This window comes from Muntiacus reevesi, chromosome 3 (genome assembly GCF_963930625.1).
Source record: "Muntiacus reevesi chromosome 3, mMunRee1.1, whole genome shotgun sequence".
NCBI lineage: Eukaryota > Metazoa > Chordata > Mammalia > Artiodactyla > Cervidae > Muntiacus > Muntiacus reevesi.
The window spans coordinates 13755807-13778953 of record NC_089251.1 but is presented as its reverse complement, the minus strand read 5'-3'; the positions used below and the strand labels follow the sequence as shown (position 1 = coordinate 13778953).

Sequence of the window (23147 nt, the reverse complement as noted above, 5' to 3'; positions counted from 1 at the left end):
GCTCAGAGAGGGGAGGGTCCTTCCCTGAAGTCACACGGCATGTCTGGAGCCGGGCCTGGAATGGAGCCTGGGTGTCTCTATTCCCCTGTCCTGGGCTCCTCTGCCTTGCCCCCTCCTGCCCTCTCTTCCCTGCAGCCACGCCCTTCCTCGTGTTTCCTGGGAGGAGGGGGCTGAAGGGAATGAACTTTGTGACTCTTGACTACCCTTGGAGGCCCCCGAGGGCTCATCAGCACAGCGCCTCCTCCTGGTCTGCCCATCTGCCCCATTCGTGCCCCTTGATGGCTAAGGCGACTCCCATGGACAGAAGAGCTGGTCAAACCCCCAGATCACAGGGGCCAGCTCTGTCCCTGCACAGATGGGGCAACTGAGACCCAGAGAAAGTAGGTTTGCCTGGAATACCTGCTGGGCCTCCCTCCATCACTCCAGGCTGAAGCATATTTACACGGGACATGTTTATGTCTGCGGCCCACAGACTGGCAGAGGGATGTCAGCTATGAAGCATGGCTGGAAGATAGGAGTGCTGGACCCCGGATTGGGTGCCCCAGCACCTCGTGGTACCAGAAATTTGCCTGCGAGGCTGATATCTCTTGCTCTCTTGAGTCACGTGATCTGGTGAGCTGGAGTCTCCCAACCCAGTGTCTGGCCATTGTTCTGCAGATGAGAGGGTTGGTGGAGAGAGCAGGCCCCTTAGCCTCAACCCTTCTCCTCCCCTGTCTTTCATGGAGCCTAATTGTTATTAAACTGTTTAAACCCCAAAGGCAAATTACTATCATTTTGGTCTGTGTCCGTTCGGTCTGTGTCTGCCTTCTTGCAGAAGGAATGCAGGAGATGGGAACGTCGTCACAGACAGCCCAGGGTGGCCAGGGCTGGCCAGGACGGTCTGCAGGGTGGGAGTATGGGGTCAGGGGCTGTTTGAAACTTCCTGAATCAAGGCCAGGCCAGCATCTGAGGCCTGGGACTGTGGGCAGGCTGTGGTATTTGGTAGGGTTGAGAGGTTGCCTGCCCCATTAATAAACAAGAAGGCAGTTTCATCAGATCCATTTTACAGATTTGGAAAGTAAGACTCAGGGAGAAGGGACTGGCCCAGGGTCCCCCAGCCCATGAGTGGTAGAGATGGGAGTCAAGCTGTGGTCTGTGAGTCCTGTTGTGGGTATGCACTAACTTACTTTCCTCCCTCCCTTCGCTGCCTTCCTTTTTTCTTTCTTTTAATACATTTTTAACTAGCACCAATTATGTTTCAGGACTTCCCTGGTGGCTCAGATGGTAGAATCTGCCTGCAATGCAGGAGACCGGGTTTGATCCCTGGGTTGGGAAGATCCCCTGGAGAAGGGAATGGCGACCCACTCCATGGAGAACTCCTTGGGCAGAGCAGCCTGGTGGGCTACAGTCCATGGGGTCGCAAAGAGTCGGACACAACTGAGCAACTAACAATTTCAACTATGTTTCAGGGCCTGTGTGGGGGCATTGACACACATTAAAGGTAGTTTCCACCTGCAAACATACAGGGTTTGTTTGCCTACCAGGCAGGGTTAGCTGGGGCTTCATGAAGTCATTTCTGGGCAGGTGAGGGGGAAGGACTGACAGCCAGGACAGTCCCTCTGGAGGCTGAGAGATGGGAAATATTAATAGCTTGAGCAAGTGATAGTGGGAACAGGGAGCAATGTGAGGGGCTGAAGTGTGAGGGTGTGGCTGGAAAACAAGGGACAGAAGATCTCTTGCAGCGCACAGACCAAACAGGATGGGAGGCTATATTAATAGGAGTATGGAGTCCCTAGAGAGGGAGGTGAGGGTCGGCCAGAACTAGCCAGAGCAGATCGGGATGGAATGCATTGTGTCCTCAGAGCAGCATACCTGACTCAGGCTGAGAGAGTCTGCAGCCCCTGGTCTCTGCCCACTCTTCCCTTCCAGAAAGTCTGGAGTGCTGGCAGAACAGCAGTTCTGAGGGCCAGGGGTTCCTGTGCCAGTTTAGAGAGGAAAAAAAAGAGGCTCAGAGTTGGAGACTTGGCCTGCGCGATCCCACAGAGGGAAGCCGTGGGGCTAAGATTCAAATCCTACCCCTCCCAAGTAGACCTATGGGAAGAGTCAGTACTATGTTCCCAGGATGGAGGTGGTGGTGGCGGGGGTCCTGGTGAAGAGAGGGAGAGAGATGCCCCCCAATAACATCAGAGACCAGGGATGGAGTGGGGGATAGAGGATGGGGAGCGAGCAAGCTGCTTTTCTCATCCCTGCCCTCATCTGAGCTTAGAATGCCCTTGCAGGGATCCCTGAGGGCAGAGCTGGAAGGAAGAACTCACTTCAAGGAGCCCTGGAATCTGCTGCCTCGTTGCAGGAGGTGCTAGCTTGGGTGGGAGGATGGAGAGGGGAATAAGGACAACCTCTGACCCCACCCACCCACCCCTTTCTGCCCCGGAGTCCTCCAGAAGTACTTCTAGGACGTCCCTGTAAGGTCCTGCACGTCAGCCTGTTGGGCAACAAGGAGCTGGATAAACTGGTCCCCACTAAGGTGTCGGTGGCTGACTCCCTCGGTCCCTGTGTCAAAGGGTCCTTGCACAAAAGGAGCCTTAGCAGTTGGGTGTTTGAGTCACTCACAGGGGTGTGTCAGGTTCTCTGTGATTGGCAGGTGAGATGCTATTGGGGGGTGTCTTTCTCCCTCTCTTCACCAGGAGCCCCCCTCCTCCCCCTACCTCCTGGGGTCCCCCATCCTGGGGACATAGTTCTGACTCTTCCCGTAGGTCTACTTGGGAGGGGTAGGATTTGAATCTTAGCCCCACGGCTTCCCTCTGTGGGATCGCTCAAGCCAGCTCTCCAACTCCGACCTCTCTTTTTTCTGTAAAGTGGCACGGGAACCCCTGGCCCTCAGGGTTGCTGTTGCGCCAACAATCTCACAACAAATCGCAGAAAGCCCTGATTGCTGGCGGCGGGGCTCACCCCACCGCGCCCCTTTCCCAGAGTCTCTGGTCCTCCCTGCCCCACGCCTCCTCCTGAGGGTCCGAAATGACTACTCACACAGAGCTCGCAGGCCTCCGCTCTGAGACCAGGAGGTTGGGGTGGGGGAGGGTGTGCAGGGGTCCCCAAGAGACCAGAAACCAAATTCCCAGGTGGTGAGTACAGATGGAAGGAGCCGGAGGTGTCCGCGCAGGAAGGCTTCTGCCCGGTTGGGGGCAGCAGAGGGCAGCGAGTGGCTGCCTGGGCGGTAACTCCCAAAAGAGAGTGGAAATCCGGGGGTATTTTGTCTGGGGCCACGGGGTCCAGCGACGCAGGCTGCAGAGCCTACTGCCGGGTGGACGGAACAGCTCCAAACAGGAGTGCCCGTGGGCAAGTGGGTTGGCACCGTTGGCTGAGCTGACCGGACTATGTTGACCGGAGAGCTTTAGCACCTGTGAAAGGGGACCCTCATCAGGGACATGGAGAGGGGCAAGGTCTGGGGCCCAGGCAGCCTTCCAGCAGGAGGGGCCCGGGTGCAGATGGTGGGCAGTGTCTCTGCGCCATGGTCACTGGGCTGGACTAATAGACACTCCATCATGGTTGTCCTCTGACAAAAGTCCGGTCCAGCTGGGTTTGAATCCCAGCTCCTTACTGTGTGCATAAGGAGGGGGGTGTGGTCACAAAGGCTGTTTTACGCAGTCCTCTGGGTCAGACCCTCTGCTGAGCCCTCACTGGGTATCATCTGATGATATCATGAGGCACATAACACGAATCCCTCTTTTTTTTTAAGTGACAAAACCGAGGCAGACGGAGAGTGAAGGACTTGCTGAAGCTCACTCAGCTCGCGAGCCTGGACAGTGAAGGTCTTGCAGAGCCCGGCCCGCACACGCAGCCCAGTGTCTGCCGGCCCGTGTTGCTAGTCCCTCTGTCTTACAGATGAGAACACTGAGGCCCAGAGAGGGGAGAGGTGCTGTCCCAGGTCACACAACTGATCGAGGACCGAGCTGGCATTTGATCTCATCATGTCCCACCCCTGTCTGCAGCTGCTCTGGCCACCCCCTCCACCCCTCCATGTCAGAAGGGGTGTGAGCAGGGCAGACACTCTGGGGTGGGAGGAAACTGCTCCCCTCTTCCCACCCCAACCTGTGGCCCCTGAAGGGCTTCCCCTCTCTTAGGGAACCCAGGAAACTGGGAGTGGGGGGCCAGAGCTCAGATGCCACCCCCCCCAACCCCATATAGAAATGAAGTGATTGCCTCTGTCACACCAAGTGGCATTTGGGTTGGATCGCAAACATAATTATATCTGAGTCTTCGGGTGGGAACTGTTCCCAAGCCAGGAGGCCCTCTTTGGAAGTGGCGGCAATGGCATCTGTTTCCGACACAAGGCCCTGCCGGGGGATGAGTAACTTTTCTCATGGAATTGCTTAAGGAACATCTAAAACGAGCCGTGATCATTCCTGCCCCCCTCCAGCACCATCAATGGCTGCCAGGAGGGGGGATCTGGCTCCCCTGCCTGCATCGAGGCCCCCGGGGCTGTCCCAGGGTCCGTGCCTCTGTGCAGGCTGGCCCGTCTGCCCACGGTTCCTCCCCATTTCCCTTCCTTGAAAGTTCCTTCCCTCCCCCATACCCACCCCCACTGCGGTTCCTGCAGGCCTCCCCACCCCAGGCCCCAGAACACAGATGCCATGACTTAACTATCCACCAGAGAGAGTGATGACTTTCTTAAGGGCAGCGGCTATTTCTGATTTCGCTCAGCCCCGGGAACAGGGGCAGGGCCTCACCTGTGGCGGACACCGGAGGGGCTTGGGGGATGAAGATGTGTGAGCGATGAGAGGAGTGAATACATCCAGTGAGTGAGTGTGGGGTGAGGGGAGTGGGTGAGCTAACACCCCCTGGCTCCTGACGGCCCACTACGTCTCTGAGGCCAGTGGCCACCCACTTTGGGAGGAGGTCAGGACAGGCCACCCGAACGACCACAGTCTCGCCTTGAAATTGACCTTGCCTCCGCCGCATGGGTTCCCATGACCCCTCAGGGGCAGGCGCCCAGGTGAGCCTGGCCTGTAGACGGTAAATCAACCCAGAAGGAGAAATAGCCTATAAAATCCTCTCCCCAAACGGTGCGTTTTGTATCCTGTAGTGAAAAGGGCTTTTAAACGCACTGCTCACTCAGGTGGATTTATGGGGCTGCCCCCTGCTTCTTGCCTCTCCCTCCCACTCTAGCCTTGGGGGCTGGAACACCCTGGGGTCCTGGTGCTCCCTGGTGGGTTATGGTCCAGGGAGAAATAGGATAGCTCCTCTCCTCTGCCTTGATGCTCCAGGGCTAGCCCTGGCCAGCAAGGTGCCTGGGAGTGGGGCAGGGTGAGGCCATCTTGCCTAACAGAAGCTCCCAATGGCCCAGCAGGGCCTGAAGTTCCACCATGAGCATCCTTCCTTCAGGCAAGCTGTTGTCTCCAGAAGGCCCCCTTGTTTTCGCCTGCAAATGGTTCACCAGGGAGGGGAAAGATGGCATGCCTAAGCTGGAAAGGGATTTAGAGGTCAGCTAGGCCATCTCCTCATTTTACAGATGGGAAAACCAAGTCACAGAGAGGCCAAGTTGCTTGCTCAGAGCCTCATACTGCAGTAATGGAATGATGGAAGGACTTGAGCTCTGGGGCAGACTACCTGCGTGGAACCCAGCTCTGCCACTTCCTGGCTGTTCAATCTTGTGCAAGTAGCTTAACATCTCTGAGCCCCCATTTTCTTATCTGCACATTGGGCTATGAGGATTAGGATAAGTCATGTAAAGCTCTGATATAGTGCCTGAAGCTGAGACAAAGCTTAATAAATACATCTGGCTTACTCTTATTAATGCGTTGGAATAGTTCCTGTTACCGTTAATAGCAGGAGCAGGGTTTTGAATCCAGATTTCTTGTGTCTGCGCACGGTTTTCTTGCTACTCCTGCCAGGAAGCCTCTGTTGAGAGCGTTCTCTCACACAGAGTGCAGGACAGAGACGTGCTGATGGGGGAGAAGCAGTGAGTCACCCCAGGAAGACTGGCCTGGTGCCAGGGCCTCAGTGACGGGGCTGGTAGGGAGGCAGAGGGAGAGAGTAGAGCGCCTGCTGCAGGGGTGTGGCTCCCGGAGGGAGCTGGTTTTCCTGAAGCCATGTGGCCTGGAGCTGGACTTGCCCTGAGGTCAGGGCTGGCCCAGGGCTTAAAGAGCTGATGAAGTGCATGTGGCCGTCCAGATCTCTGGGGTGGGCTTATGAGGCGCGCCAGAGGACTCATGGGGCAGTGAGTCACTCCTGGCTGCTCTGGGTTATCACGTTCTTGCTTGAGACAGTAGGAATGAGTGTCTGGTTTCTGGTCACTGATGTCACTCAGTCCTGGGCACTGGCAGGTACCAGGACGGCCTCTCTGATGTCCTCATTTCCCCATCCCACCTTCCCAACTGCATGCCCCCTCCTCTACACTCTCAGGGTTTCTAAGGGGCCCCCTCGACCTGAGCATCCTCTGCACTGGGGAAGGGGTGTGTAACTTGGAAGTCAGAAGACCTGTGATCACACCAGGGCCTTCAAAGCCTGTCAGACCTGCTGCTGTCCTACCTCAGCTCCGTTGCCTGTACTGGGATTCTGCCTGGAATACCCCTTATATGGCTGCCCTGCCCCCGATGATCTCAGCAAGCCCAACCGCTGCCTCATCTTCAGTGTTTCTATTATGTCCTCAAAAGCTGCCTCCTCCAGCAAGTCCACTCAGATTGACCCCAAGTGGACTCCCTTAAAAAGCCTCTCAGAGCACATTCTCTGTCTGCCTTTCTCGTTTTTCTTTTATATCATAAATACTTGTTTATTCACTCAGGGAGTATATATGGAATACCTGCCAGGCGTCCAGCACTGGGGACCCAGGCCACGATGGCCCCCATAATTCCGTAGGAGAGGGAGGTCTGAAACATGTATAGCTACAAGTGTGATCGGTCTGCAGGGAGATCTCATTCAATCTGAGGTCATCGGGGAGGCCCCTAAGAAGGCTGAGGAGAGACTGAAGGGTGTGCAGGGCCCACTGGGCAGAGGGGGCCTCTGTTCTAGGCAGTGGCAACAGCCTGTGCCAAGGCCCTGTGGCAGGAGTGCCAGTGAAGCCCCTGGGATCCGAGCAGGCGGAGATCCTGAGGGGCTTCACCAGGCTGCTTGGCCTTCACCCCAGGAGCCCTGGGGAACTGTGGAAGGGTGTGCAGCTTGTCTGCGGCAGGATCTCATCTGTTTTTCGAAGGGTCCCTCTGGATGCTCTTGGAGAATGAACAGGGGGAGGGTGGCAGGGTTGGAGGCGGCCAAAGCAGCCAGGAGCCTCCTGCAGGTGCCTAGGAACGGCCTGGGCCACCTCTCCAGCTGGACGGAGGGGGTTTTGAGGGCAGAGAGCCAGCCTTTCTTGGGGCTCAGGAAAGTGGACTAGCCCCCTTCTCCATCACAGGAGCTCTGGGTCCTAGAGACTGCTCTGGGATCTGCTGCTCTCTGTTTTCTTCTGGCTAATTCGCTGGGCTGGCCCCTGGGAGCTGAGCAAAGTCTGAGCAATAAAAACAACAACAGTGACAGTGCTGATGATAGGAGCTAATATTTCTGCCATGTGCCGGGAAATGGGCCGAGTTCTTTCCATGTGTGATCCCGTTGACTCATTCCAACAACCTGTGGGGTGGCTACTATCTTTCCCGTTCTACAGAAAAGAAAATAGGCTAGGGCAGTTAGGTCACTGGCCTAGGGCCCACCACGTTAACTGGTGGAAGGGGGAGGGAAAGTACTTGCGTTTCCCAGGGATTCCTAAGACCTAAAGAGGTGTGTCACGTGGTGCTGTTTCAAGTGCGGTGATGGACAGAGGGAGAGATGTTTGGGGCAGGGGTCTCCAGCTCTGGGTAGGGGTATGATCCTGTAGAACAACCTGCCAGGCCTCAAGGTGCCCAGAAACCCCACGTTCAGGGAACTGGGAAGACAGTTATCAGGGTGCGAGAGAAGCAAGGAGGTCGTCCTCGGAGACTGGCACAAAATGAGACCTGCCTGATTGTGGAGACCGCTACTGGGAGCCAGTTTTCCCCCTCCGGCCCAAGGTCTGGGCTCCTGGCTCTTTGCGCTTACCGGTCACCCTCGTGAATGCATGTGGGCTGGTGGGTTTGGCCCGGGCGTCAGTGTAACGCTACGAGTGCCTGATGGCAGCTGAGTATGTGTGTCAATCTGCGAGCCTGTCTCAGTATATTTGTATGTTTACTTGTGTGTTTCATGGTAGTGTGTATTTATGTGTGTGCTGATTGGCGTGCACATGCAATTGTGTGTGTATCTGGTGGCGCCAGGGAGGCCTGTTCTGTTCATACATGCATTTCTCTGTGACCACGTTCCCCACCATGTGCGCCATGCATGTCCTTGAACTTGGGTGTGTTTCTGGCCCTGGGTATTTCTCTTGGGCTTCCCTGGTAGCTCAGACGGTAAAGAATCCACCTGCCGTGTGGGATACCTGGGTTGGGAAGATCTTCTAGAGAAGGGAACGGCTACCCACTCCAGCATTCTTGCCTGGAGAATTCCATGGGCAGAGGAGCCTGGCGGGCTACAATCTCCGTGGGGTCACAAAGAGTCGGACACGACTGGGCGACTAAGCACAGCACGTTTCTGCACGAGAACATGTTGGAGTGTAGTTATCCAGACACTGTTTTTTTAATATCTATTTATTTATTTGACTGTGTCGGGTCTTCCTTGCTCCCCAGCATATGGGACCTTAGTTCCTCAACCAGGGATTGAACCTGCATCCCCTGTATTGCAAGGTGGATTCTCAACCACCGGACCACCAGGGAAGTCCCTCTGGGCAGTATTTTAATGCAAGAGTGATCCTGAGTATCAGGCTCCAGTCCCCTCCTGGTTCTCATGGCCCATGAATTGGTTCTCTTCGTGTGACCTGAGTAGACCGCTTCCTCTGGGTAGGGTGGAATGTGGAGGACTTACGTTCAAAGGAGCACCGGCATGGGCTTAGGGAGGGTTCTATGGGCACAGGGTGGCCTATGATTAGGTGACCACTGGGAAGGCACTTACTTGATCCTGCCTTAAAATTCCTCTCTGCTTTCACAGTGTCTGACATTTCCCCCATTACTGAGTCATTCCCCAACTGGGACCCTCTTTGATGGTGCGTAGTTCCCAGGGGAGGTGGCCGGGGAGGCCTGGCAGCTTGCTGAGGGCAGAGCCCCCAGAGCCGGGAAAGAGGGCAGGAGGAATTGTGCATCTGAAGGATTGGGGCAAAGTCACAGGATTTGCTGGCGCTACTAGTGCCAAGCATGGAAGAGCCCAGCTGTGGAAGGCAGCCACTCTAGCTTTAGAGAATCGTCCAATGTCAGCTCTAGAAAGGAGCATGGTGATCATCCAACCCAGGCCCTCGTAGTACAGATGGGAAGACTGAGGCCTGGAAAGAGGAAACCCAGGGAGCTGGGCGGTTCTGGAAGCACGCTGATGTTGCAAGAGCACTGGGCAAGGAGAAAGGGGAACCCCGGTTGGACCACGCTTCTGCCACTGCCCCGCTCGGCGACTCTGGGAAAGTCCCCCTGCTCTCTGGGTCTCAGGTGCCTCTCTGTGTCATGTGGGCATTGGCCTGGCTGCCAGCTGTGGGCCCTCCTGGCTCTCTCCCTGTTCTCTTGGAAGCAGGACTCCTTAGCCACCCCCGCCCCTCCCTGGAGCCTGCGCTAGGGTGGAGAGAGTGAGGTGCTCCTTTCAGCCCACCAGAGCATCAGGTCTGCCTGCCAGCCTCTGGGTCCAGCATGTCTCCTTACCTGGGGCGCAGAGAGATGGCGATATCTAAGTGGAATTGTCCCCTCCCTTTCCTGTTTAGGTGAGGTTTTGGCATTTGCACAGAGCCTCAGAAAGAAATGGAGAGACACACCTGTTCAGACGGCCTCCTCATTTGAAGGATCCTTGTTTGGGTGCAGCCCTTAGATATGGCCATGAAGGAGAAGCTGGGCCTGGGCTGAGGGGGCGCCCTGGGCTTCTGCCTCCATCCTGAGCACTGTCACAGGTCAGGCCCACCCACCCATAGCCAGTGACTCGGAGTTGGTTTGTTAAAGGGGAGAAGGTGATGAAAGCTTACCTTCAGGATGCAGGACCAAATAGATGATGGAGTCGGGGGCTGCCGGAGCACCTATGTGCCACGCATGGTGCTGTGTGCTTTACATTCAGGTGAGAAGTGGGCTGAGAGTCCAGTGGTGACCCATGACTCCCAGGTGGCCAAGTGCTGCTGCTGGAATGCAAACACATACCACCCCCTAACCCTCGCGCTGCCGGATGCTGCCTCCTGGGTGGGGATGGATGCACCCATGAGGATGGGAGTGGGCGAGGCTCCCCTCTCTGAACCTCCAGATCCTCACCTGTGAGCCGCAGGTGACATCCTGTACTCAGGGAGCAGCCCACCTTCCCTTCTTTCCACCTTTCCCCAGGCCCAGAATAGGGCCTTGGGGGTGGGGAGGAGGGGCTGAGCGGTCAACTTCTGTTCTGGCCTCTGACACTTGAGTGTGTGTGTGTGTCTGTGTGTGGCAGGCATGTATGTGTAAAGGGATCCCTGCCCCGCACTCTTAGAGACTAGAACTCTCCTGATTACGGTCCCAGCTCGCCCACCTAGCAGCTCCGCCACTCTCGGCAAGCGGCTTAAATTCTCTGAGCCTCTGCTTCCCCACTTGAAAACCCCAAACTTCCTGAATTCTGAAGCACATGTCCTCACGAAGATTCCCCATCAGAAGCATCTGGCCCCCCTGGGATCGCCTCCCCAGGATCTGGTCGGGTTGTGTGAGTGCCCCGGGCAGAGTGACTTGGCAGAGCAGGAGCTCCATAATTGGTAATTTATCATCATCATCATCACATGGAATTGATTGAAATGGTGAGCAAAGAAATCCCGTGTCTGGAATTCTGAAAGACCTTTGAGAAGGTCTCCCGGAACTTCCTGGAGAAGTAGGGGGCAGCGTGGGGCAGAGAACTGGAGTGTCAGGAATAGGGATGGGAGAGCAGCTGAGAACTCGGGTCCTGCCAGCCAGAGACCCCACGGGCCTGTCTGTCCTCCACTCCGGACTTTCTTGCCCTTTGGTCATTGACATGGATGGAAGCCCAAGGGGCTTGGAACACTGACATGGATTGGTGGGAGGGTGGATGTCCACATAGGCTGTGAGTTGTCACAGAGATGGGCAGAGGCTCAGAGGGCTGTCCACACCCGGTCACCAAAGGGTTGGGGGTAGTGACACCAGGCAGCAGCTTGTGCTAAAGCCCCTGGGGCCGTGCTGACCTAAGCGCACGGGAACAGGGCTGTGTTAGCAGAGGCAGAGCACCCCATCTGGGGAAGGGGCAGGCTTGGTCCCCGTGGACTGGGCAGGCCCCTCGCTGAGCTTTAGACATCAGACCCTGCACCAGTGAATGAAAGCTGAGGCCTCCACTGGAGCAGCCCCGCCTGGCCGGGCACTTTGAACCTTCAGAGTCTCTGTGAGGTTGCTTTAGAAGAAAGCGTGTGTTTAAAAGAGTTCAAAACTACCAAACTGAGCCATATTCTGTGTCTGCAGGATAATTCTGCAAGCACGTTCATTCATTCACTGGGCATGACACCAGCCCTGTCCTTGCTGTCACGTTGCTTTTAAGCTCCTCGGAGAGCCTAGACGGACTCCCACCTGGGGTGGTCACGTACCTTCTCAGGGCAGAAACTGGTGGTTGTATCAGAACCAACCTAGGGAATAATGATAATAAAGCTGGCAACTACTGTGTTTAGTTGCTTAGTATTTACCATTTTACTGACGATAGCTTATATCATTTAATCTTTTCCATGACCCTATAAGCAGGGTTTCCCAGGTGGCGTTAGTGGTAAAGAACCCATTTGCCAATCAGGAAACATAATAGATGGGGGTCTGATCCCTGGGTTGGGAAGATCCCCTGAGGAGGGTATGGCAACCCACTCCAGTATTCTTGCCTGGAGAATCCAATGGACTGAGGAGCCTGGCGGGCTATAGTCTATGGGGTCACAAAGAGACAGACGGGACTGAAGCGACTTAGTGCGCACAGAGTAGGTATCATCCTTAACCCATTTCACAGGTAGGGACATTGAGGCTCAGAGAGGTCCAGTTATTTGCCCATAGCTTATCTGAACGAGGACTTGAACACAAGTGCTATGATAGGACTTCAGCTGGTCTGAGGGATGTGATCAGCTGGGCTAGAGTATGTAGTCAGAGACGGCCTCTTGGAGAGGTAGATAAACCCAGGCCCTGGGGTGTGAAAGGCTAGGGCCAGATTTTTGTCTGTCCTACTTCATCCTCCCTGCAGGCCCCACCCATTTCTCAGAGAGATGAGGGGCCTTGCATAGCATCTTGCAGCCAGTGGTCTCTGGAGCTGGATTTGAACCCTATTTGTGGGTCTCTGACTCCTAGCTCTCAGCCATTGGATACTGTCAGTGGGCTCCATACAGTGAGTTTCGAGTACCCTTTTTTATTGAAAGAAGGGACGTGATTTGCCCACTGTCCCTCACTAAAGATTGACTTGGGTCTAGAACAAGATTTTTTGACTTGAAGGCCAGTCAGTCCATCTATCTGAGTTCAAGGCTGCAGCTGCTTCCAGAAATCATGTCTTGGGGCCTGCCCACGAAAGGATAGGAGAAAAGGTCCTCTGTCTTCATTCAGGGCTGTTGGGGAGCCACCCTTGTCCCTTCACCCCATGCAGGAGGTCAGTAGGCAAGCTGTGAGGCTTGACAGGGCAGGGACCTGGAGGCCAGAGTCTTTGATTACCCTTGCTGTGTGACCTTGGAAAAGACCCTTCCCCTCTCTGGGCCTTCCTCACCCTTGTAATACAGTCTTTTGGATCTGAGTCCCCTTCCAGCTGTGGCCTTCTGGGATGATGAGCATTTGTTCAACCTGCCATATGTAGAGCCCTGAGCTGGGTCCTCGAGGGGATTCAAGGTCCTCCAGGGTGGACATGTGTGGGGAGGTGGGGCTTAATGAGGGACTTCTCTGTTCCCCTGAATAGTCATCCTCCCAGTGAATCTGAGCTCTCTGTCCTCTTCTTATTCTACATCTTGCTCACCTCATAGTATTCATAGTCTTGGCCATTGTGTCTAGCATGTAGTAGGCTTTGACAATGATGAAATGAATGCATGTTAGTTAGAGTTTGAGTCCACAAGGTTATGCCGGGTGGGTATAAGAGTGGGTGCCAGGGGGTACATTCAGAATAGACTTCAAAGATGACAAGTAATGCTTACCAGATGACTATTAAGGGTAACCATGATGGGTGAGGGTGGGAAGACAAAGTGCTATGTGTCCCACTCAACCTCCTAGGAGGAAGAAAACTCTTTTTTTAAACTCAGGAATAGGACGGAACTGTCCATATTGCTACATGATGAGCTACATAAATTGTGAAACATGCTCCCTAGTTCTTTGGACCACAAAAGTGTAAAAATTGTAAAATTTTCATCAGGGTGGAGAATAAAAACCAAGAAAAACTATAAGCCCATTGGCAGCACTTGCCTGATGACACCTGTGAGAGAAGAACCCCTCCAAATTAGCCAGGTGCTTCCCCCTCCTCCCACGCCTGGCAAGAGGCCAAGGTTGGGGGAGGCAAGAGCTTATTTGGAGGTGCAAGTCCCTGCTTTCTTGCTGTGTCTCCCAGAAAGCATGCTGTTCCCCTGGCCTGCCACCATTTGTGATACGTCTGCATCATGCCTTGTACTGTCTGTGGGTCAGCCTCTGGAAGAGGGTCCCTAACCCTCTAGTTGTTGAACTGCAGGTGATTAGAGTACTTTGATGGGTAATATCAGGCTGTAGAGGTGAGAGGCATTTGGACTCCACTACCTGGGAAGGCCTGAATAAGACAGCATTTCAGCTAGGCCTTGAAGGATATGCAGAATTTTGACATGTGGCTATGGGATCTGAGTCCCCTTCCATAGAATTGGCCCTCTATGGATGGGAGAGACTGAGAGGGAGGGGAAAGTAGGGGCAGAAAGATCAGAAAAGGGAAAGCTTGAAGAAAGTGGGCAGAGGAGGGGGGTCCTATGGACATTAGGCAGGCCTGGAAGCTGTGTGTCCTTGGGTGAGTCATTTCACCTCTGAGTGAGGTTTCTTCATTTGCAGAAAGGGATGTTTCTCTGTCATTTCTCTTTGTGTGGGTGACATGAGATGATGTGTACAATCAACATTTGCCTTCATCACATCTAGGGTGCTAGGGTCAGGGAGATGGACAGACCCAGCAAGGGCGTGGCCTACAGCAAATGTCCAACTCTCTCTCCAGACCAGAGAGAGCTGCCAAGCCTACCCTTTATTGTGTGATGGATGTCACCTGGAAGTGAGGCTAGGGTGGGTGAGTCCCCCAAATCCCTATTGGACAACCTAACTCACAGGGAATCCCTCTTCCCTCAGTTTTCCCCTCCCTCCAACTGCCTGAAGGTGCCAAGTCCAGAATACCCCAGCCTGTGCCACTTCAGCCCCCAATCTACCCCATCACCTCTAAACGGAACACTGGTTCAACCTGCTGTACTGTTCGATGTCTCCTTGTCTCTTCCATTAGACCTGGAACTCTGGGGCTGTGCTCAGCTTAGGCTCAGGTGTCAGAGTCCAGCGCAGCCTGATAGATGGATGAATGGCTACATGGGGAGCCCGGCTGAGATCTGCCATACTCCTCCCAGGAGCTAAACCACACCCGCCACTCCCCACTGTCCTGAGTCATGAATGGGCCAACCAGCAGTCCCTCTAGAGAAGGTTCAGCCTCCCCCCAGAGGTGGCTCCAAATCTTGAAGCCCGCAGTGTGGATACTCAGCAAACCCTTCAGCTCCTCCCTGAGCTAGATACTAGGTCACCCTGTCCCCAGAGGGGTTGCCCCTGCTGGGGTACAATGGTTCCAGGCAAAGGGCTCCACCCCAAGAACCTGTGACAGTCACCTGCGAAAGGAAAGTCGCCCGGGTTAGGGGTCCAGGTGACCCGGAGCTGCGGTGGCCTGCTGTTCCCCAGAGGACCTGACGCCTGCTCATGCAGAGCCTTAGTTTCCCCCATCTGTACCAACCAGACTTAGAACATCCGCCTCTCCGGCAGAGGCAATCCCGGACCGGGAGGGGGGCGTGGACTCCTCCAGGTGTTTGGGGTGTGACCTCGTTACTCTTAAGAGGTGAGGGGGCTGCGGCCGCGGAGGGCCCCCGAGGGTCCCCGCCCCTCTGCAGCCCCGCCCCCTCGGCCCCGGGGGCTCCCCCCGCCCCCGCGCCCGGGGGGGCTCGGGCATCCTCGGTCGCGGCCGGTGCGGCTCGGCTCGGCGTCGCCATGGCAACAGCGGCTTAGGGGGCGGGGGCGACGTGGCTGGCTGGCGGGCGGGTGGCGCGGGGTGGGCTGGGCCGCGCTGCGCGGGCCGGGCCGTCGGCGCTCGGTCGGCAGGCGGGCGGCGCGGGCCGCGAGCTGCAGGGGCCGAGCCCGAGCCCGCGCCCGCCCTCGGCCGCGCGGCCGCCCGAGCCAGGGCGCGGGTCCCGCGCGGGTCCCGGACCCGCCGCCGCGCTAACCCCGCCTCCCCTTCCCCCTCTTGTCGCCCCGCGCGCAGGGCTTCCTCAGCCGCCGCCTCAAGGGCTCCATCAAGCGCACCAAGAGCCAGCCCAAGCTGGACCGCAACCACAGCTTCCGCCACATCCTGCCGGGGTTCCGGAGCGCCGCCGCCGCCGCCGCCGCCTCCGCCGCGGACAATGAGAGGTGAGCCCGCCGCCGGCCCGGCCTTCGCGCGCCGCCGCCCCGGGATGCGCCCGGGAGGGCGCGGGGACAAAGCGAGAGCCGGGACTGGGGCGCGCCGAAAGCGCGAGGGCTCCCCACGCCGCCCTCCGGCAACTTGTGGGGCCACCTCGGACCGGGGAGGAGCGACGGGAGGACCCTTCTCTCTTCCCCCGGGGCGGGGCGGGGGGGGGTGTGTGAGGACGAGGTGCCCGGAGACTCGGGTCGAGGCCCGGAGGGAAGTGCCTTCCCCGAGAAGTCCTGCCTTGCCTCGCCGTGGTGGGCATTGTTTCCCGGGCTGTGCAGTGCCCGGCGCTGGGGGCTGAAGTGGCACCTCCACCGCAGGATCCATCTTCCTGCCTCTGGAGCCCTTGAGTGTCCGATACAAAAGGCATTTCGGCTGGGTTTTGCGGAGACCCAGCGGTGAGGAAAAGGGTGAACATCTGGAGGGGAGGAGCAGGGGGCTGGGTCGCTTAGGGGACACATCTGCTCTAAGTAGGGCGCGTGCTCCGCTGGGGGCTGGGGCGAGCAAGCGGGCAGTGCCCGAGGCCAAGGAAGAAGGGCCTCATCCTTTCCAGCCCCGGGCAGCTGCTCCCTCTCTCACCTCCACTCCCAGGGGTGTCTCCAATTCCCCGTTTCCTTTTCCCGGGCCAGCTTGGAGCAGGTGTGGAAATTCCAAGGGGAGGTGGCTTGTGGGGCAGAGGAGAGAGAGGAGGTGGTTCAGCCTGCCAGGAGTCACTGGCAAGAGCAGGCTTCAGCTCGCAAGGGCAAGCCATCCTGTCGGCGTGTGGGGGCACTGGGCGGACACAGCCTCTCCTTTCGGGGCCCAGGTTCCCCTCCTTGAGCGTGCCAGCCCTGGCACCTTCCTGCTTGGGCACAGGCATGGTGATGGATTCTAGTGCCAGTTAGAACGTGTCCCCGCTTGGCTAAGTGGAGGTGAAGGAATGAGCAGGCACCAAGGAACCTTTTCAGCATTCAGCCTTGTGTCTCAGGCCCCTGGCATCTGCCTCCCTTCATAGGGCTGTGCCCCTGTGTGTGATTGGCGAGTTGGCACTCCCTGTAGGGGAGGCACAGGTAGAATGAAAATGTCTCTCCCCTCCCCCTTGGTTCCAGCAGGCAGAGGAGTACAAGTTATAGCTCAACTCCTGCCCACGGTTGACTGACTGTTTAACTGACCCCTAGCATCTTCCCGAAGAGTACCCCTTCCACCCTCCAGGAGAATTACTAGACCTTTAATTTTCATCCACCGGGAGCTGCTCTCTCTAATGCATCCTAACTGCTGCCTGCGGCTGGTTTCCTGCCCCACGCTGCCAACCCCAGTCCGAGGCAGGACCCTCAGCCTTTCTCTGATGGCCATAGTGCCCCAGGGGACCAGGCGTGTCCTAGCAGGAAGATTTAGCCAGGCCAGAGCTCGGTGCTGGGTGCAGCCACTGCGTCTTTGAAAACCTCGATTCCCATCTTTGTTATTGTCTGGGCGGCAGGCCACCCGGTTTGCTGCCTTCTTCCCTCCGACTGGCCCCTGCCTTCTCCGGCTTTCTCCCTCGGGAACATGCCCTTCGCTGCACTTTCCTGGGTAGTGGTCAGGACCCTCTGCACCCGCATGCGAGACCTTGTGTACGTACCTAGTTTTGTATGCTTGTGTTGGTGGTCCGGGGAGCTGGAGAGATGGCAGGCGATCCAGCCTCTGAGAGTGTCTGCCCTCCGGGAGCAGACAGCGTGCATGCTGTGTTTACCTCCCTCCAGCGGGCAGCCCGCACTGAGATGCTGCCGAGCAATCGGCTGGCAACCCCGGGCGGAGGTCGGGACATGGCCGAGATGACCTGGAGCAGGTCCTGCCCAGCTTGACTTCAGGTCAGCTTTGCCACAGGCCGGAGGGGTGCGGAGTGGGGGCAGCGGTGGGGAGTAAAACTACGAGTCTTTCTAGCGCCGGTGGTGAACGGTAGCTGGAGCAGAATGTCACTGGCGGTGGTGTGGGATTGTCTTATTAATTTTCTATAAACAAAATCTGGCTTGGAGGCTTCTCTGGCACAGGAAGGGAGCCCAGATTTCCCACGGACAGGCAGAGAGATGGAATTTGAAATCCTTCTACCCAGCCTTGGAGCTGAAATAGGCTCTGCTAGGACTGGGATCTCCTGATTTGCTGCCTTGCTCTGAAATAGATTGATCAGCTGCCGCTGGGATGGACGGGCAGGTATATCTCTGGGGCAGTCCCTGGAGGCGTCCTGTTTGGAGTCGAGTGAGTAAAACCAGCTTTGGCGACCCCACCCCACCCGCCAAGCTCATGGTCAAACCTGGGCGAGTGCAGAGACGCCTCCCCCACTGACCCCCCTGCCCCGACTCTGACGTGGTGTGGTGTTGCTGAGGCTGGGTGGACAGATCAGCTGCCTTCGACTTGGCTCAACAGTGAGGAGGGGGTTGAATCCTGGCTCCATGGGACCCCGCCGAGCTGCCATGCCTCTCCCTGGGAGGGGGGTAAGTGCAGAGAGCAGCCTCCGTGAAGGGATGGGCATGGGAACGGGGGTGGGGGCCTCTAGGGTGGCCAGTGTGAGCTGGCTCCTGTGGCCTCCTCACGTGGAGGAGCGCCAGGCACTCGGGGGCAGCCGCCTGGGTTCTGACACTGGGGGAATCTGTTTGCTCTATGGCTGCTGCCGAAGCGGCGTTGTCGCACGCTTTCTGCCATGCTCCGCAAACTGCTGTGTTGGGAAGGTTATTTTTTGTGCCGGGATCCTCTCATCTGGAGGTTGGAAACCAGTTGGTTCTGTTCTGGGATCTTTCGGCTCCCTGGGAACGGGAGCCTGGTCCAGGTGTGGAGATGGTGGGGAGAGGGCTGATGTCTGGTTGTGAGCCTGGAGTCCAGCCAGCCAGGGCTGGGGAGGGGGCACAGCTGGGCTCTGGGAGGTCCGAGGGCCACAGATTTGAGCCTTTGTACTTATTTCCCTGAAAACCGCCTGGGGAGGTTCCCAGCTGGTCTCCAAGATCACTGGGCCCCTCAACATTCATTTCTTCTTTGGAGGTTCTGGAGATAAGCACCAAGGACAGGTAATCTTTGCCTGTGGATAACAGAAATGAATGCCACTCCGAGGCTTCTCAGGTGAAAGGTGTGCTGGCAAAAGCATTTTTTTTTTTTTTTCAGACTGGAAATGTTCCTGCCTCATTTACAAGACAATTTTAATGTTGGTGAAAGCGATCTTGGATGTGGTGTTTCTGCCCTCCCAGAAGATAATTTGTAATTCACTCATTTATTTATTAATGTTCCTAAGTAGCTGGGAGGGTCAGCTGGCAATACAGTGCCTTCCTCATTTTTTTCCCTCCGCAGTATTCTCTCTGGGTGATGCTGGCCCTCCACACAGGTGGGCAACCCAGGTGCAGGTACCCAAGGCTGATCATGTGGGGAGCAAGGGACTGACTACCCCTTCTAGGGAATATGTACGTTGCCGGGAGTTCCCACACCTGAAAGTTACAAAGGGTAGTATTCCGGGCAGTGTAAGACTAAGGGATCAAGATAATTTGGAGGTAGAGGTGGGGGCTTTCAGGGTCCTTCCTCTGGCCCTGAGTCGGCAGAAATCAGTCCTGTCCCTTTGGGTGAGGCATTTCTTGGAGCAGGGAGAGGGAGCTTGGTGAGGAACTGGGGAAAATGGAAGAGGGGATCTGTTTTCTGTTGACAGTAGATGCAGGCAGGGCTGGGCACCCAGGCCTGGGTGTTCTTGACTCTCTCCCTCCCCTGCTGTAGACAGTAGACAGCGAGTGCCTGGTCCTCCGCCTTCTCTTGGGTGATGTCGAGATGATTGTGCATTTCAGTGTCTGGGAGTAATGGGAAATATGTGGTCTTTGGATTTGAAGCCAGGCAGTTCCTGGAGCAAGTCACCTTAACTGTTCCGAGTCTCAGTTTGCCCATCAGCAAAATGGGTTTGATGATAATCACATTGTTGGAAACATTAATATATTCATCATGTACTTAATAGAAAATGTCCTGTTCAGTGCTGTTTCCTTAGCAACTAACACTGGGTTTTGCACATTTCTTAAATGTTTCTAAAATTTTATTAAATAAATTATAATACATGAGAGCAGTTAGACAGCCGTGTTGTAGGTGTTCAGTAAGTGGAAGTTAATATTTGGAGGGAAAAGTCAATCCATCTTGGTAAACCTCAGTTTTCTTCTCTGCAGTGTGGGAATAATAATGTGCAATCACGTGGTATTATTATTCAAGAGGTGGAACTAAATGCTCCTGTTCCTTGAAAGGTGAAGAGGGCTGTATGGAGGATCACAGCTACTTTGAACACAAGAAATAGCCGAGTAGAAAGACCCTGGGACTTGTCTGCACTCGAGAAGGCAAACCTGTTCTATATGTGTTTTAAAAATCGATTTTTGATGTTTGGACCATACTTCTCTTTTAGTAATCTGGGCATTTATATTATGTCTAGTTTTTCTTTATTAAAATGGTGCTGGTATTTAATCCTTAAATATGCATCTTTTGTCTCCATCTGTGATTGTTTCCATGAGATAAAGTCTTAGAATTTCTAGGTCAAAAAATATGAGCAGTTTCAGGCTTTTGATAAATGTGCTTCCCATCGAGAGCCTGTAGTAATTTACACTCCCCCAAAGATTTTTGAGGGTGCCCACCTGTTTCTTCACGCCTTTGAAAACATTGGTGTCACTGGTAATACGATCTTTGTCATTTGTATAGGCAGAAGAGTGGCATTTCTTTGTTATTTGCGTTTCTTGCTGGTTAGTCATTGAACATTGTTTTCCTGGGTTTAATGGCCAGCAGTGCTGTGCTGCTGCCTTAGAGTCTTGTCTGTTCCTGTCCTCTGCCTTCTGAACGTTCTGACAAGCCCATTGCAGGAGTCTTCCTTGTCCTGTTTGGCCTTCCTTGGTTCCTTCACCACCATCCTTGTAGGTGGATCTTTGTTAAATGGGCCTCTGCCTTCCAAGCAGTATGACAGGGAATTCATTAATTACCTGCAAGGCGTGCTCCCCAGCTCCCCCTCCTCTGCTCTGCTCTCCATAAGGGAACCAGATTTAATTCTTAATCCGATAATTATCGTAAGGAAGCCTGGCACTGACACAGCACTTTGAGAGGTCTGTTGCTGAACAGCACCGGTAAGCAGTGAAGTGGTTGTTAGATTCAGGGAAACTGAGGCACGCAGTCAAAGGCGTGGCAGTGGGACCGTCCCAGAAGCCTGGCCTTGTGTGCAGGTCCCAGCCCCCCTGCAGCGTGATACTCGGAGCCCCGTGGGCACCTTTGGGGCAGGGCTGACTGGAGCCCTGCCAAAGAGCACGTGATTCTGGGCTTCATCTCCAGAGGGAGGGGGAGCCACAGAACATGACCCGGACGTGGAAAAGAACCAATTTATTTTTGCTTTCTCATTTTTATCGCCCTCCTTTTAGATCTTCAGCTCCCTCGTGTGTATCTTCCAAAGATCCGAGCTGGGCAATATTTTTAGGAACGGCGGAAATTAGCTAGTAAGATGTGATCAGCCCCAAGCTGGGGTTTTAAAGGCTAGAGAAGCCTTTACTTGTACAGGTGTCTGTAGGCATGTATCTTTGTATGTCTTACAAGAACGCACCTGCCCTCATGAAGGTGTGTATATGTAAACATCCTTGTACATGTCTGTGGATCTGAAATGAGGAATCGCATGTAAAGCTTTGGAACAGTGCCTGGCACTTCATGTTGGGTTGGACCACGTGAAGTGTTTTTGTAGGTCGATTATGGACATATGGTTCATTCTCGGCGCTCAAGGAGTTCTGGCTACTGTTCTTATTGTGTCTGTTTTCTTATGTGTACGTGTCTCCCGGCATGTGCGTTTACATACCCCCTGTTTCATGGTGTGCGTGGTATGTTCTGTGTTTGAGCTCTCACATGTGGGTATCTGTGTGCAGGTGTGTAGTTGCTGTCTGGGCGTGTGGCCGCTGAGCCAGCCAGTTTTGTGAACAAAACTGCCTGCCTTCCTGGGGAAAATCTCCCACGACTCAGCATCTCCCCAGGCCGTCAGGACAGCCACCCTCTGAGCCCCTTCGTGTCCATAGATGCCAGCAGAGCCCAGGCCTGGTTGCCAGGCCTGATGGGTACTGCAAGACCTTTCCCATTCTCCTAGAAAAACCCTGTCTATTTCCAGGTCCCAGGTCTGAGGATATGCAAATTGACTCTTTAATGGAATTCCTTTGCAAAATATTACTCGAACCAGAAAGTTAATTACCAGGCTCTAATTAATGGCTATTTTAGAGGGCCACAGAAGAGAACTGGAGATCACAGGGAGACCAAAAAGGCAAGAAGCAAAACATCCAACTCCCACTGCTGGCATGGTGACCCCTCCCCAGGTGGCCAAGCCTGCTTAGCTGCTTGCCAACCAGGCCTCCTGGGTGATCGGCCGTGGGTGAGTGGAAAAAGGGCTTCTTGCATGAAGAACCTCAGATGCTGGGTCTTCTGGGTGCTGGTCTATCAGCCTACAAGGAGTGACTTGGGCCGCATTCCCGGCCTGGGGATGGGGTGTGCAAATGACCGAGGAGAGCCCGACCAGATTGGGTTGAGGCTGTACCACTCCCATCCCCACCCTCTGAAGCCCCCAGAGCAGCCAGGCAGCATGCCCACAGCCTGGGCTATGGACGGGGCAGTCACCCAGCCACTCTACAAGGAAACTAACCCTTGTTAGTTAGTTAGGGTGACTAACCCCTGAGACAGAAGGACTCTCCAGCCTTTGTGGGCCTGTGTGGGTAAGAGCCTGTGGGTGGGCGCACAGCGTCTCACACATACCAGGGGCACAGGCTTGGGTGCCCCCCACCCAGGTCCTGCCTGCAGGCCACGCCACATGCCCCCACCCCGGGCACACACCTGTAAGAACCTCCGTTTGTCGCCCCCACCTCCTTCCTGCTGCCACGTGAACCTGGAGAGCCACAGGCCAGGCTGGAGCAGACAAGTGCTGGGTCACTTGGCTTCTGGCCTGCCCCACTAGCTCAGCACAGTCTACCTTGGAACAGCCTGTCTCCCCAACTCGTCTCTCCAGACGGGCTGGCAGGGCGGGAATTGACCCAGATGAAAGTTGGGTTTGCATTCCCCCCACCCTGCATCAGGCACTCAGATGGGTGAGTTACTCTTTGTCATGGTGATGTCCCCCTCCCTTGTCCAGTGAGCAAATCTCCATGGGGGTCGCACTAGCTCTGGCCACATCCCAGTTCACCCTGGGACCATCACCTGCCTCCAGCCCTGACCTTTCTCCCAGCCTCAGGCCCTTGTTTGCAGGACCTGGTTGTAAGAGAGTGCTACGGGCAGAGATATAGATGCCAGCCTGGTAGCACAGGCTCTAATTTGATGCGACATTGTCGTGGGGCGTTTTCATACCGAGGGCAGTGAGTGAGTGCAGCGTCTCCCTGTGCCCACTGACTAAGGGGAAGTTAATTTCATGCTCTGTCTTGTTGACATTCGTAATCAAAGCTTCGTGTTGCAGCTGCAGACTGTTAGCACGTGAAGGATGTGTGCGCCTCAGCAATTACTGTTTCCGGTGGGGGAGGAGATTAATAGGATGTTAACAGCCCCAC

The 23147-nt window shown here is 55.5% G+C and overlaps 1 protein-coding gene across 7 annotated transcripts in view; it reads left to right on the top strand.

Moving 5' to 3' along the window:
- The window catches only part of DAB2IP (DAB2 interacting protein), a 209778-nt gene that overhangs the window by 106137 nt on the left and 80494 nt on the right, over nt 1–23147 (top strand). For all 7 annotated transcript variants that reach the window (XM_065928531.1, XM_065928528.1, XM_065928536.1 and 4 more), the window contains one exon: nt 15454–15599. In XM_065928531.1, the coding sequence (XP_065784603.1) occupies nt 15454–15599 (146 nt within the window). The remainder of the gene's footprint in view (nt 1–15453; nt 15600–23147) is intronic.